Here is a 14,010-nt window from a genome sequence, read left to right as displayed (position 1 = left end):
GAGGAGTAGTGTTTTCCTGTTGTTGCTTACTGCCATGGGTCTACTTTAATATCTATCAGTCAGTCCTTATTAATTCACAGTAGTGATTTAAAGAACGTAGTCAAAATTTCTTAGTGACTGAGTATCCTTTATTGGCAGCGCTGGATGCACGGGGGATCCTTCCACCTAACGTGCATGTCTAAAGTAACTAATTATCTTATATTTATACAATGAAACAATTAATATTCAATTAATGCCTATACATATTCATTACACAACCCCGCCTACTCTCGCTTCATATGTTAATTAACTTTTCAGTCCTTTGTGCTTGCGCAAATTCCTCCAAGAATTGTGGGCAGGGGTCTTCAGGACGTGGGCAGTGGGGGACACGTGGGCCGTGGTCTCTGGGAGGAAGGCCGTAGGTCTTCCATGTCATGGTGTACTTTTCACCTTTTGTCTGGTATGTGATGATCTTGCAAGTTTGCAGTGTTCTTATCAGTCTGAGCTAATTTATGACCTTGTCGACCATCTGTTTCTTCTGCTTGTTTCTTTTAGTCGCTCCCTCTGGATAACTTATAAACAGGCCCCTTGTTAGAGAAAGTTAAAGAAAGAGAAACAGACTCCTTCTTTCATCAGTTATTTCATTAATTATTTCTTTCAAACTATGGTCACATAACCCAATTACTATACCTACATCCTTTGAGTAAATATAAGTTCCTAGCCTTGGTACAGGGCTGTACGGAGAATTTCATAGTAGCTTTTGTTGTGCAACTACTAGTTTCATTTGAAGATATTTCTTATATTCATTATATTTGAACTATAAGGTTTATTCCATCCAAAAGTGAATTCATACAATATCAGTAGCTGGGACTGACATCCAAGAATCTTGCTATTAAATATGTCAGCTGAGGAACCACTACATACCCCTTTCGGTGCAGCTGAGTTACTATTGACAATCACACCCAGAGAAGGAGTGGAGGAACCAAACGGAGCCGTCTGCACCCTCTGCCGCAGCCAGCACGGCAGCGGTGCCAGCAGTCCCCGCGGGGCCTGCACACTGGCAGGGCCCCGAACCCCAGGGCAATGTCCAGGCGCTCCAGCTGCCGTTCCCTTCCACTGCTGCCCCCACCGCGGCACCCAGGTCTGCCAGGCAATCCCGGCTCCGCGGCGCCAAGCAGCGGGGAATGAAACAGCCAGGCTGGAACCCTCCCTTGAGGCGCGGAAAGCGCCGGAGGAACCCGAGGGCGCGGGAGGGCCGTGACCCCCCCCACGGCCACCGGCAGCCACCCAGGCCGCCTGCGGCAGCCTCTGATGGCCCTGGGTGCTGCGATGCTCCGGAGGCTCAGCTCCTACCAGACCGCGAGTAACCACATATATTTAATATATCAAAAAACCGGCCACGGTTCGCGAGTGAGGCCTCTTGGGGCCGGCGGTCCTTGGGGAGACCCAGCCTCACCCGGCGGCCCTTGGGGAGACCCGGCCCACTACAAGCCCCAGCATGCCCCGGGGCAGGCGCGTGAGGGGTATCGTTCGAACCTGCCAATGAGGGCGTGCGGGGCGCGTCACGTGAGCGGGGCGCGATTTCAAACGTCCCGGCGGCATCACCGCGCGGCTCTGCGCTCTGCGGCCTCGTGCAGGTAATGCAGGTAAGCGGCGTGGGGTGGTGGCTACTGGTCTGGGCCTCTGGTGGTCCCAGCCGCTTCCCCCGCGCTGCGGTGTGGTGTTCGGAGGCCTTCCCTCAAGGTCCGGCTGCAGGGGGGCCGTGGCGGTCGGGGGAGGTCTAGGCGAGCCCGCCTGAGGTGGGTTAGCGGGAGGTCGGCGGGCGGCTGCTCGCGGGGCTCTGGGTGGTTTGTGGGCGGTTCCGCGCACGCCGGGCCGCCTCTCCCCCGGGAGTCTGGGGGGGGGGTGCGGAGCGGCCCTTTTGGCCCCGGTGGGCTCTGCTGAGCTGTCCCGCGAGGGACCAGTTCTGGTGGGCCCGTGCTCCGCATTAATAATCTTTCTAGCCTAGCGGCCCCGCAGGCGCTACTGAGGGTCTGCTGGCAACCTCATGGCAAAGCCTGGGCGGGTCGTGTTAAGGTACAGAAGATCGGGTGTGATGGGTTTCTGTCCGCAAGTGAAAGGCCCTGCCTTTAAGTACGGCACGTATTTGCTCTGCCGGAGGACGCCAGTCTCGAATTAGAGCTGTGAAAAGTTGGGGGTGGCAGTGTTCTGCTGCAAATGGCTAGCTGTGTTGCCCATTGCAGCTATGCTCATATGATGAATTTAGTTGCTGAACACAGAGTTTGTGTTAAGGAATTTAAGAAATCCTAGGCATCACTGTTTTATTTGAAGGCTTTTTACAGAGGTTGTAATGCCTCACATATACATAATCTCAGGTAATTTGATGGCATGTTTCAAGAAAGGATGGTGAGATGCGTGACATCCCATAGACCATGTTTGCATAGCTGTCCCTAAATGTAAGCCTTCAAAGGCAATGTTTACCACCTTGCTAATTTGGCAGTATCTGAAAACTCTGACCTTATTGTTGTATTTTAAACCTACTGCATAGCTAATAATATATTTTCCAGACACTCCAGATGGAGGAAGGGAAAGAAATGGCAACACATTCTCTGAGTCATGTGATTGAAGAAAAAACAGGTATTTGCGTGAGCAATGGTAGGTGGAGAACATGCTGGGATACTCTCTACCTGGTGTATCCCTTATTAAATGTTAAGACAGTTCAGATCAGTAGGCATTCTGTATCTGCTTTATATCTTGTTCTGTGTACTGGTTTCCTTGGATGGGCTGATGTTGCCACTCTCAGACTTACAAGCCTAGCCTCCTCGAGTGCTTGTGGAGCATTGGTGTTAGAGAGCATGCCTAGCAGCATCATGATGTCATCAGCCTCTCTTCTGTATATCTAATCCGAGCTCATCCCTTTTCCTTATTTGTCTGCTGCAGATTTGATTAATATTTGGTGTATACATTGGTTAACAGGAAAACTAACCTTTCTCACTGACTCCTGTTACTGTCCTCTGGTAATCTGAACCAGAAAAGAACTGACTTATAGGACAGCTGCATTGTCATATAGGTCTAGATTATATAGTCTCACTTTTCTTCATTGGAGGCTTTCCCACAGTCAGATCCCATGTTCCTATTACAGATGCACAGAAATTAGCATTAAGATCTTTCATGGTATTTGAGCATCTATCAAAATTATGGTCAGTCATAGTTTACCTTCAATTTGCTTGACCTAAGACATGTTTTTATTGCTTTAATTATTTAAACTAATTAAACTTTTTTTGCCATCTGACGTTAGCTTCACCAAATTGTCAAAGTATAGTGCAGTTGTTTTTATTGCAAATCCCTGCTGTGACAAAATCCTTGTTACAATTTCAGATTTTCCTCTTCTGTCTGATGAAAAGTTTGATTTTGACCTTTCACTGTCTCCAGCAAGGTAAGTGAAGGGTTTACAGGTAAACCTACCTTTAAAATGGACACATGTAAGGTGCTGGGCTGACATGTTTTTCTTTTTAGTGGAAGTGAAGATGAAGTTTTTTTTGGACCTTTGAGACACAAAGAAAAATGTGTTGCTGTCAATATTGAAGCAAATCAAATTGCTAAAAAAGAGAATGTGTCTGCTTCTGATGATAAACTCGCGTGGAGCCCACTTACAGGCGAGAAATTTGTGGAAATTTTCAAAGAAGCTCATTTATTAGCACTGCAAATAGAGACTGGAAGCAAGAATGAACAGACTAAAATAAGCCAGTCAGAAGAACGAGAAAACAAGATTATAGAAAAATTTGTGGAGGACTCAAAGTCAAAATTGAAAATGCTGAGAAATCAAAATATAGCGAAAAGTCCCAGGGCTGTTAAAAGGGAGACATACTGTGTGCAGGATAGCCCAGCATGTCAGCTGCCACCTTGTTTTCAGAAGGAATCAGATAAACTTTTGTCAGGTGACAATACATATGTTCCTTATACTCCTCCAAACAGAAGCCCTGTTAAAAATTGTGTATCTCCTATAAAAATAACTGATTCACCTCTGACAGAAGAACAGAAAACTAAGGAAAGAAATACGAAGACAACTGGTGAACTGTCAATGGCAAAACCTTCATCTACTCTTGACAAAAGCAATTTGACTATTGGAAAGGTAAAGATAGCTTCTGGGCAACAGTGTTTTCTTTAAACATGGCCTTTGTGTGTTTTAAACTGTCTACATGCTTTTATTTTTAAAAGTGAACTTAATCTTCTGATGCTTATCTGTGTCATAAGATCCTTAGGAAGCAAACATTATTGTATATAAAAAAGAAAAGACAGGGTAGATACTATGGTATAGTAGCCAACTTGTTTAACTGTTAAGACAATGAAGAGCATCTGCAGGCAAATTTCTTTTCCACTGCATTCTGGTTTTGCGAATACCATCATTCCGGCTTCAGTTTAAACACTGATTTGTTGCTGCTAAAATTACTGCACTATTCTTAGTGACTTCATGTGCAAAAATGGCTTTGTTTACTGTTAACCCTTGTCAATGGAGGTGGTGGTGGGGGGAAACCCACAATTATTTCAATAGGACAGGAGAATCTTTTAACTCTAGTTCTGTCTGTGACTTGTCTCAATCATGAAAAGCACTGATTAATGGTGTTACATTTAAGATGTGGCTATGTGACCAGCTGGAAATGTTATCCTAGGATAGCAAGGACACGGTTGTTAGTGACCTTGTGTACTCAAATCCCAGTCTCTAGATATCTTCTGGATTTTGTTGCTCTACATCTTATGGCTTAGGGTCCAGTATGTACTGCAGGCGTTACTGGAAATGTGATATTAGCTCCTTGGAAACTTATCACCTACAGAAAATAGAGGACCCTCTGATTCCTGTATGACATAAATCTCCTGATTTTTTGGGTGCTATAAGAAAAGGCAGTCTTAATGTTTTAACTAGACAAATTGTAGCCCACTGTCTAAATAGACAGCTTGGATGATTCAGTCTGCTATTGTAACATCTCATAGTTTGGAAAGCTAAAGTGAAGCAGAAGAATATGAATTAAACTATGATCTCGTAGTTGTAAGGAACAGCGGTTACAGTATGTAGATAAACATGATTGTATGAAATCTGTGCTGATGAATTGTTGCAGTGCTGTCCTTAGGTTGATGCTCAATATCTGGGTTCAAGTATGTTCTAGTACTTCACAAATATACTCGCTAGACTAACCTTAAACTATATTAGTGTAAAGACTAAGGACTTGTCTGGGTTCAAAGGCTTCTTCATTGACTGTTGTTGTTTCTTAACAAAATTAACTTGTGTAAAAAAGCTTTATAGCATTTTCTAGAAACACTAGTAATTTTTAAACTGTTGCGTTGAAATTTGCAGCCCAAACCAGGGAAACATAGTAGTATTTCTACAAAAAGAGACTTGAACAGCATGGGATCATCTGAAGATCTAATTTCTGATAAATCTAGTGCTGCTTCAGATGTCTTTGAGTCTTCATTCAGTGGCAGTTCCTCAGTGCAAGGCAAAAAAGCCCTTCCTGCACCAAGTAAGGTAATGGCAAGCATTATTAATAGGGAAATAATTGTTGTGGTGTTCCAATAAAAAGAAACTGAATATAGTTTACCTTATAATTTAAAGCTATATCTCTGTGTATAATGGTTTTAAGAAAAAGTAGTTTCTGTTCTATAATTGCTGTTCTTGAATGTGTTCCACGTCTATAATAGAATGAACATAATTAAGAGCAACTATAAATGTACTGGATTAATAAGCATTACCTTTGTTTTTAAAGCGCTAGCTGAAGGTCAGTGATCAGCAGTTTTCTGTGGGGAACAAAGCTTTTGATGTGTGTAGGTAACTAAAGCATATGAAAAAGCTGCCATAACTTGTATGAAGGTAGAATACCTGTAGCTGTCAGGAGTTGTTTTGAAGCATTAGAAACCTGCTTCCATGCTGCGTGCCACTTCAGTGAACCACAGGATGGTGACTGGTTGGAAGGGACCTCTTGGTTTGGTCCAACCCTCTGCTCAAGCACAGCCACCTAGTGTTGGTTGCCCAGGATCACGTCCAGACAGACCCTGAATATATCTAAGGATGAGGCGGCTCAACCTCTCTGGGCAACCTGTGCACAGTGCTTGGTGACCCTCACAGTAAAAAGTGTTTCTTGATGTTCAGAGGCAGAACTTTCTGTGTCTCAGTCTGTACCAGTTACCTCTGGTTCTGTCACTGGGTGCCACTGGCACTGCCCTTTCAGATACTTGTTTATATTGATGAGACTCACCTTGAGCCTTCTTTTCTTTAGGCTGAACAGTCCCAGCACTCTAAACCATTTCCTCAAATGGCAGATGCTTTGGTCCCTTAATCATTATCATCTTAGTGGCCCTTTGCTGGACTCTTTCCAGTAGCTCCAAATGGTTCTTATACTGGGGTGCCTGAAAGGTAGACACATCTTCATGTGTGGCCTCCCCAGTGCTGAGCAGAGGGGAAGGGTCACCTCCCTCAGCCTGCTGGCAACACTCTTCCTAATGCAGCCCAGGATACTGTTAGCATTCTTTGCTGCAAGAGCACATTGCTGCCTCAGGTCCAGCTTGTCCGCCAGCACTCTCAAGGGCCTTTTCTGCAAAGCTGGTTTCCAGCTGGTTAGTGCCTAGTGTACACAGGTGCCTGGGGTTACTCCTTTTATTCTTTAATCTCTTTTAAGTCCATACTCAAGTTTGTGGCAAGAATAAAAATAACAGTCTACCTCTTAGATCTGATGTTCCAGTCTGTATAATAACCCAGATGTAATGGAACTAAGAAAATCTACTTTTTAAACTTTAATCTGAGGAGGGAGATTCTCTAAAATTCACAAATAAAAAGCTAAAATATCAAGAAAAAGCATATCAAAGTATTATGTTAAATAGTGCTTTTGCTTTTGAATAAACTATATTCTCTGACTCAGCCTGGCTTGAAGAAGATAACACATATGAAACTTCCTGGTGTTGCCAGTGGTCTCACAACAAAGACTACTTCATCTTCTTCATCATCAGTTTTCAGCATGAACTCAAGTCTGGATTCAAGTTTACCCTTTTCTCCCATAGGAAAAAATGGTAATCACTCTTAATACCGATTTGTGCCACAAATCCATTTTGAATTGCTAAGCATATCTTGGACTGTGGGTTTGGATATGTTTTAATGGTGTCCAGTATATAGAAGCAGTAAGAAATGCTTTGTATGGGGAGTAAGATTTTGTAGGCTAGCCCAATAAACCCCTGTGGACTAAAGATAAATCTTAGAATTCTATGATTTGTAGAAACTAGATTCCTGTAAGCCTGATGCCTGTGTGGGAGGGTCTGACACAACTAGAAAGTAAGCAATGCCTCATGAAACCTGTTCTTCTTGCACATGATCTCTGTTATAGCCAAGCGTGTGAGCTGAGTGCTGCAAACTTGTCTAACTTGAATTAAAAAAAAACCCACAACAAACGACCACCACCAAAACAACTGAAATGGAGAAGGGAGGTGGAAGTCCTAGTTTGAAGTTTCTGTAAGCCTAATAAAATTATGCGACTTACTCAAGCAGACTGGAAAAAACCTCTGGGGAAATAACTGAATACAACCAAGAGGCTTATACTATGAGGAGGACATCAATTTGACCCTCTCAGTAAGCATGAAAGGATCAGAAAAATAGTCTCCTAAAAATACTGAGAGATGTAAGCATCACAGTTCTTGTAGATCTATCAAGATACCAAGTTGATACAAACTTTTATTTTGTGCTTTGTTTCTGGATGGATAATGTATTAGTAAAAGTTAAAGCTTAATAAGAATTATTTTATATGATTAGAAGCATCAGGATTCATCCTATTAATGGAAGTAACATACAGACTAAAAGCAAGAACCATACAGAAAACAGAAAAGCATGCGTGGAGTATTTCAGCCCGTGGTGTTAATCCCCATAACTTGAACTATTACCTTCTTGAATGCCTTTTTAAGGGAACAGAGTGAAACTATGCTGGGGGAAAATGTTGAAAATGTAACTTGAATCTGCAAGCTGTTCTGGCATTCCTTGAAGAATATTCTTTTCACTGATTGCAGTGATTCAGAAATTTGGTGAGGAGGCTTTCTAAAACAGACAAAACTGGTGGGCAATTCAGGGAGTAAGTTTTCAGTAGTTATTTGTGTTCTTAAATTTTTTGTTTGAACAAGAATTTAAATGCTGTAATTTGCTGGGTTTTTTTCCTATGTGAGCATAATTCCTCTAGTCAAAACCTTAGCAATAAGTGATGATTCGGAAATAAAACTTAACTTTCTATTTCAGGAAAATCAAGCACGTCTTCAAAAGCTAGTGTGAATGGTTCTAAGATTTCATCCAGTACAAACAGGCTGGCCCTTGTCAGACCTACCAGCGTGTCATCTCTGCAGGCTGCCAACACTGAGAAATCCAGGAAGCAAGCAAGATCTGTTAGTGCTCCCAGAATATCTAGACCTGTAAGCTTGTCTAAATCTTCAGCTTCTGCAATATCATCTGAGGCTGTAGGCAGTGGAACTCAGAGGCTAAGCTCTGTTCCCAGTCTGCAGAAGTTACGTCTGCAGAATAAAGATGGAAGTGCAGCAAAAGGAAGTCAATGTCCAAAGGCCAAGGCTACAGTTTTGTCCTTTCCTACAAGTCAGACTAAGGTTCCAGTGAAGACTGGAGGTAGGTGCATACTTTGCATGACCTGTGTTCTAGCCTGGCTGTTAAAAGCAAATGTTACTTTGAATGCTTTTTATTTGTTTCATTACACTCTTTTCCATCTCTTGAAAAGAATTAGTATTGTAAGTGCAAGGTATGTTACTAAAAAAAATATAATCTGGCTAGCAATTAACAAAACTCTTCTCTTTAGATACAGCACCAAAAGCAACATCATCTCTTGGATTAACATTTTGTGGCACACTTGGAAGGTAGGGCTTAACTGAAAATTGAACATGGCATACTTCTTTGAATGCAATGTGGTTGGGTGTTGTAACAGTTTTTAGAAGTTCTAACTTCATTATCTAGTCCCTTGAGTCTCTCCAGGTGAGCTGCGTTAATGCTTATTGGAATGGATTTAAAACAAAACCTCAAAAGTAAATGGAACACACAACACCCCAACTCTCTTCAGAAGAAGAGGGGTTTCTTTGCAGTGCTAAATAGACTAGAGCCATTCATAAAAGAATTATTGTGAAATAAAAGCTCTTGCTATGCTGTGTTTAAAACTTTATGATGATTACAGTTCTCTTACTGACCAAAGGGAAACTGATCTCTTTTTTTTAGTAGAATAGTTTGAATAGAACTGTTTCTAGAAGCTTTTGGCTAATGCATGTTCCTTTCTTAGTGCCATGGCAGTTAGCACTCCTGTGAAAGCCTCAGGAGATGACATCTTTCAGAATTCTTGTTTTCTGGAGAGTTCTGCCTCTGTGACTCCTGCCAGTCTGAAACAGTCTGGCTTACCTACACCTGTTCATCGTATCTCAGGATTTCCAGCAGTGACTCCTAAAACTGCACCAAGAATGGTGTTTTCTCCACATACTGTATCTGTTCACCGAAGTAGCAGCTTTTCTACCAAAAAGATGCTTATGGCTGGGTAAGACAGAAACCTTCATATATGAAATTAGTATTGTAGGCCAACTACTTCTAAATGAGTTTTAATGATGGCTTTCAGGTTTCAAGGACCTCTGCTAAATGTTAGAATACAGCATTTGAACATAGATGTTGTATAGGACTAATAAATATTTATATTTTTATGACTAGTAAAATACTGTAAGCCTTACTGAGATAAGTTGATATCTAACATTAAAGAATTATAACCTCTAACGGGATGTTATTTGTATTTATTGAGCTAGCAGACAGCCTAAAACTTGTATCTGTTGCTCTGACTGAAATCAGATTTGGTGTTTGTGTTGTTTTGCTATTGCCTCCTGATGAAGGAAGTAACTGGTTAAAATACGTATTACTGTTAACTTTGTCTTAGACTGTTGCCAATGCTTCTGCAAAATTATGCTTTAAAGCATCAGTCAAAAAGCTAAGGATAGTCAACTGAAGTTTAGTTTCTCAGCAGGCTTACCTACATTTCAATTGAATTAATTGCTTGCAGAATGGGTGAATCCTACACTGTTAGTTACATTTGTTTTCTGTGAAAATAATGTTGCCTTCATATCATCAGCACAACAGCTTCTCACAGGTACCATATATATGTATGCAGGCTTGCTTCATGGTTGGTGAAGAACAACAATATGAAAGTAGGAATGATTCATGGCTAGAAAGCTCTTCCTGTATGTCATGTTACTTAGGCTAAGTATCCAACATAGTGTTTTCTGCCAAGGAAAGACTCAACTTTACAATGATTTATCATATATCACATTACAATGCCTGGTCCTCCAGCCAGCGTCAGTATTTCCTCTCCACAGGGACTCAAGTGGGTTGCTCAGTGATATGCAGTATCAGTACTTGTTTGCTATTTGTTCCTTAAAAGTCTAAAAAAATCCAAAATCCTATGTGTGAACCTTGGGCTGCATGCATATTTCACTTAAGATTAAAATCTTCGTCATCCCGAAATCATTAGCTCTTGGGTTTTTTTGCATGAGTGGGCTATAAATTTATTGCAGCATAAAATATCTTGTATTTTGTAGGTAACTAGTATACTTTGGGATGAAAATATGGGAAGCCTTTTGGTCACTAAAACTTAGGGTAAAAAGGAGAAAATGATGCTAGGGTATTAGCTTGTGTGTCTTCTAACAGAGTTCTTTAATCAGTGTGAACTACCATTGCCAATGCTCTTTTCCCTAGCTCTAAACAGACAAAGGAGAGTAAGACACAGATGTTGTCTTCAGAAGATGATGTATTTCCTCCACCTGTGCTACCTCTTGTGCTTAACTTCTCACCAGACAAAACTGCTACAGAACTAGTAGAAAATGAATTAAAAGAGGTTGAAATACAAAAGCAGCTGGCTGAAGAGAAACAGACTGAGGTAAGAGCTAACATTACTTAGTAGTTCTGTAGAAAAGTGTAAACTGTTTGAAAACAGAATTATTTCAAGATGAGGGGTAAGTAGGAAAACCAGTTCAGTACACCTGAAGTTAAAAATGGATTAAGCATGGGCACCCTCTAGTGTCTTTTTTAGCACTGAACTGTTTCCATTAAGTTTGTTCCTATATCAAAGATGAATGGTCAAGTATTTGCAGATTTCATATTAAATTTCCACTTCTGGGTAAGTGCTGTGGAATCCTTGTGGATTTGATTAGAAAAGTAACATGACATAATAACTGTAGTCATTTAAATATTAAAGGATTTAAAATTTTACTTTAAGTGAAAAATTGTTTTATGCCTCAAGGAGCTTTTTTCTTTGTCTTGCTATATTTTCCCTATTTGTGATGTTCTCCATTGGCAGAGCAAGAGCTGAGGTTTTTACACTGTTTGCAAACAATCCTGCATGAAAAATACCCAACCTATACATTAAGCCTTTCCTGTAGTTATTACAGCTGTATAAGCTAAACTGACTGACTGCCTAAATGTTTATGAAGGAAACATGGAGAACAGGGGGGAAAACCGTAACTATGTTGTTTTTTTTTTTGAGGCCTTACTGGTAGATATTGGAGTAGACAAATCTCTCCCACATGCTCTAGAATGTGAATGTAGACCTCTGATTGACCTTTCCAATACTCCCGAAGTGAATAAGATTACTCCTTTAAAGCCTACACTCTCGGGGCAAGTAAAGGTAAGTTATATTCAAATCTTCTGGTGCAAATAGGCTAGCAGAAAAAGTCAACTGGCTCCACATAACTTGCCTGCAAAGCAGCTCCCAATGCTGTGAGAATTATTTACTATTAGCTCAATATGTTCAGTATGATACTACATACTAAGGTGCTTGTAAGGAACGAGAACATGATGTTTCAACTCAGTGTGTTCTAAACTGGAGCTCAGTGAATCTGCAAATAGGAAGAGGAGGAGGATGAAGAAAGAACCTAATGTTTAAAGCAGTTCTTAAAGAATGAAACTCTTCTGAAGAAGGAAGCGAATGCTGTCTTCGGTAGAGTAGGCATGCTGACTCTTGTTTTTGTTTTCTTGCAAATTTTCAGTTCTATGTTTGACAAGCATTTCTGGGCAAGTGTTTTTTGTACACTAGTGGGTTGAAGGTAGATGCCTTTAGATGTTGTCAGATGAATGGTGCTAATGATGAGGATGTAGCCTTTGATGACATCAGGTGTAGCTGGGATCAATTTAGTATCGGGTCCTTCAAAGTTCCTCAAAAGAGGATCACAGAAGTCTGGCTTGTGGGGGCATGTTCAGAGATGTTCAGAAGTACTCTGCTCTGCCTGGATGACACTGTCACTTGAATATGCATAGTAGTGAAATTTAGAAAAGGCTTTTAGGCTTTTAAGGTGGGTACGGGCAATACCTTGTGAGAAGCTTGCACTTGTCTAAGAATGAGCTACATGTTTAAAAACCTGAAACTAAAAGTTTGAGTGTGGTGCTTGTATCTGTCTTCTGGATACTAATAGGAATCCTAAACAAAAAAGGTACTTGAAGGCTAGCAGTGGTAATATGTTATTATAGTAGTTATGTACAATGGCTGGCTACAATACCTAAATTTTAATGTTTTTCTTTCAGCTGATCGATTTCAGTTCGCCTCTTATCACTCTGAGTCCTGATGTGAACAAAGAAAATCAGGATTCCCCTCTACTCAAGTTCTGAACTAGAGATGAAATGAAGAATGCTTGGCATCTGTGATCTGTAAAGTGTTTAGGTGCTACTCTTCTCGCATACAGTTTTTTTTTTTGAAGATGGCTATTCATTATCTGATGAGCTGCATTAATACAATAGAATTCTAAGTCTTGATATAGTCAAGCAGAGTCTGATTAATGGTTCTGTCTATGGATGTGCTGCAATGGATGTACTTAAACTGTCTTGCTCTAGGGCAGAAAGGTATGTTCTCTGTAATGGAACCTTCCTACCAATTGTGTTTTGATTCTGTATCCCCTGTGTGCAACAAAGATTTAATTTAAAATAAATTAGTTGTTTAACAAACTGTTGTACAAAATAGCAACTTTTTTTTACAGGCTTTGGTTAGCCTACTTTAGCATTTCACTTCCAAATGTTAAGATGCAGGTAAAGGCTGGTAGACTTTTGGGCTAGTTTTGGTATGTAAAAATGTAGCAAGTTTGGAAATAAATGTTTTATTCCATTGTTGGAATAATAACATTCCATTGTTGAATGCTAGTGGAACACACTTAACAGCAAGAGCTGAACATGTGATTCAAAGGAGAAACAGCTTGTTAGTGTTGATATTTGAAGGTTAGATTCATCCTTTCTCACTGTCAAAGAACAGAAAACCACTTTCTTACCTGACTGCCACGCATAGATAATACATGGAAGTTAATGGAAATGAAAAGGCACACAGTAGTAGTCCATAAATGTGGAAGCAACAAGCATGTCTTGGAGAGCAGAGACTTCTAGCATAATATATTTATGAAAGTTTATCAAGAAAGGGAAATGGATTTTCAGCTGTTTAATTCAAAAAGTGGTGGTTGTTGGAGATGCTTGGTTGTTGGTGTTAAGTAGGAAGAAGTGTTCAGATGAGTTTGTCAAACATTTTGATGCTGAACAAGGCTGCTGCCTTGGCTTTATCTGAAGGCACTTGCTTTCTTTGCCAGCACAGTTGCCTTTTCTGTAGTTGACTGCAGTGTCAGACTGTTCTGAATGAAGGCCTTTGGCCAGATGGTGAAGACTCAAACTCAGAGGAAACAGCCATGTCACCTGATCCTGCCAAATGAGCCATAAAGATGTGTAATGTCTATGCTTTCTTTGTTCCTGCTTTCCTTCTGTGAAAAGCAAGAGGGTTGCTTCAACTGAGTGCTGTGCAGTTAAAAGCAATACTCAAACCAGGTCCTCAACTAGTCTTTAAACAGGGGGGAGAAATGAGCTTGGTCATATATTTAATTGAAACAGAGGGAGACACTTAAGAAAAAAGGTCATGTCTTGTGTGATGTATTTGTGATATCTTAAAAAAGAGGTAGATTAATTTATGCCCTAGACTTCAAGGGCTTGCAGAAGCGTCAAGAGTTCTGTGC

General features: G+C 40.8%; 1 protein-coding gene across 2 annotated transcripts; it reads left to right on the top strand.

Annotated features, from left to right (window-relative positions):
- The first annotated feature begins 1,744 nt into the window (after positions 1-1,744).
- Positions 1,745-12,967, top strand: GTSE1 (G2 and S-phase expressed 1). Of its 2 annotated transcripts, none has more exons than XM_027815440.2 (12): positions 1,745-1,778; positions 2,547-2,616; positions 3,358-3,415; positions 3,496-4,111; positions 5,330-5,500; positions 6,888-7,035; positions 8,243-8,620; positions 8,808-8,865; positions 9,279-9,527; positions 10,730-10,910; positions 11,517-11,657; positions 12,551-12,967. In XM_027815440.2, exons 2-12 carry the CDS (start codon positions 2,556-2,558, stop codon positions 12,632-12,634), a joined length of 2,145 nt encoding a protein of 714 aa, XP_027671241.2. In that variant the 5' UTR covers positions 1,745-1,778; positions 2,547-2,555; the 3' UTR covers positions 12,635-12,967. The 2 variants fall into 2 exon arrangements, with proteins under 2 accessions (XP_027671241.2, XP_027671240.2); XM_027815439.2 differs by having other exon boundaries at positions 1,760-1,778; positions 2,547-2,634.
- Positions 12,968-14,010: the final 1,043 nt, after the last annotated feature.

The sequence above is a fragment of the Falco cherrug genome, chromosome 5 (genome assembly GCF_023634085.1).
Source record: "Falco cherrug isolate bFalChe1 chromosome 5, bFalChe1.pri, whole genome shotgun sequence".
NCBI classification, from domain to species: domain Eukaryota; kingdom Metazoa; phylum Chordata; class Aves; order Falconiformes; family Falconidae; genus Falco; species Falco cherrug.
This window is presented reverse-complemented; position numbering and strand designations above follow the sequence as displayed.

Bases quoted from the DNA above. Each gene is read 5' to 3' on its own strand.
- GTSE1 (XM_027815439.2), top strand. From the start codon at position 2,556: ATGGAGGAAGGGAAAGAAATGGCAACACATTCTCTGAGTCATGTGATT. The intron at 2,635-3,357 runs GTAGGTGGAGAA...TTACAATTTCAG, and splicing joins AGGTATTTGCGTGAGCAATG to ATTTTCCTCTTCTGTCTGAT. The intron at 10,911-11,516 runs GTAAGAGCTAAC...TTTTTTTTTGAG, and splicing joins CTGAAGAGAAACAGACTGAG to GCCTTACTGGTAGATATTGG.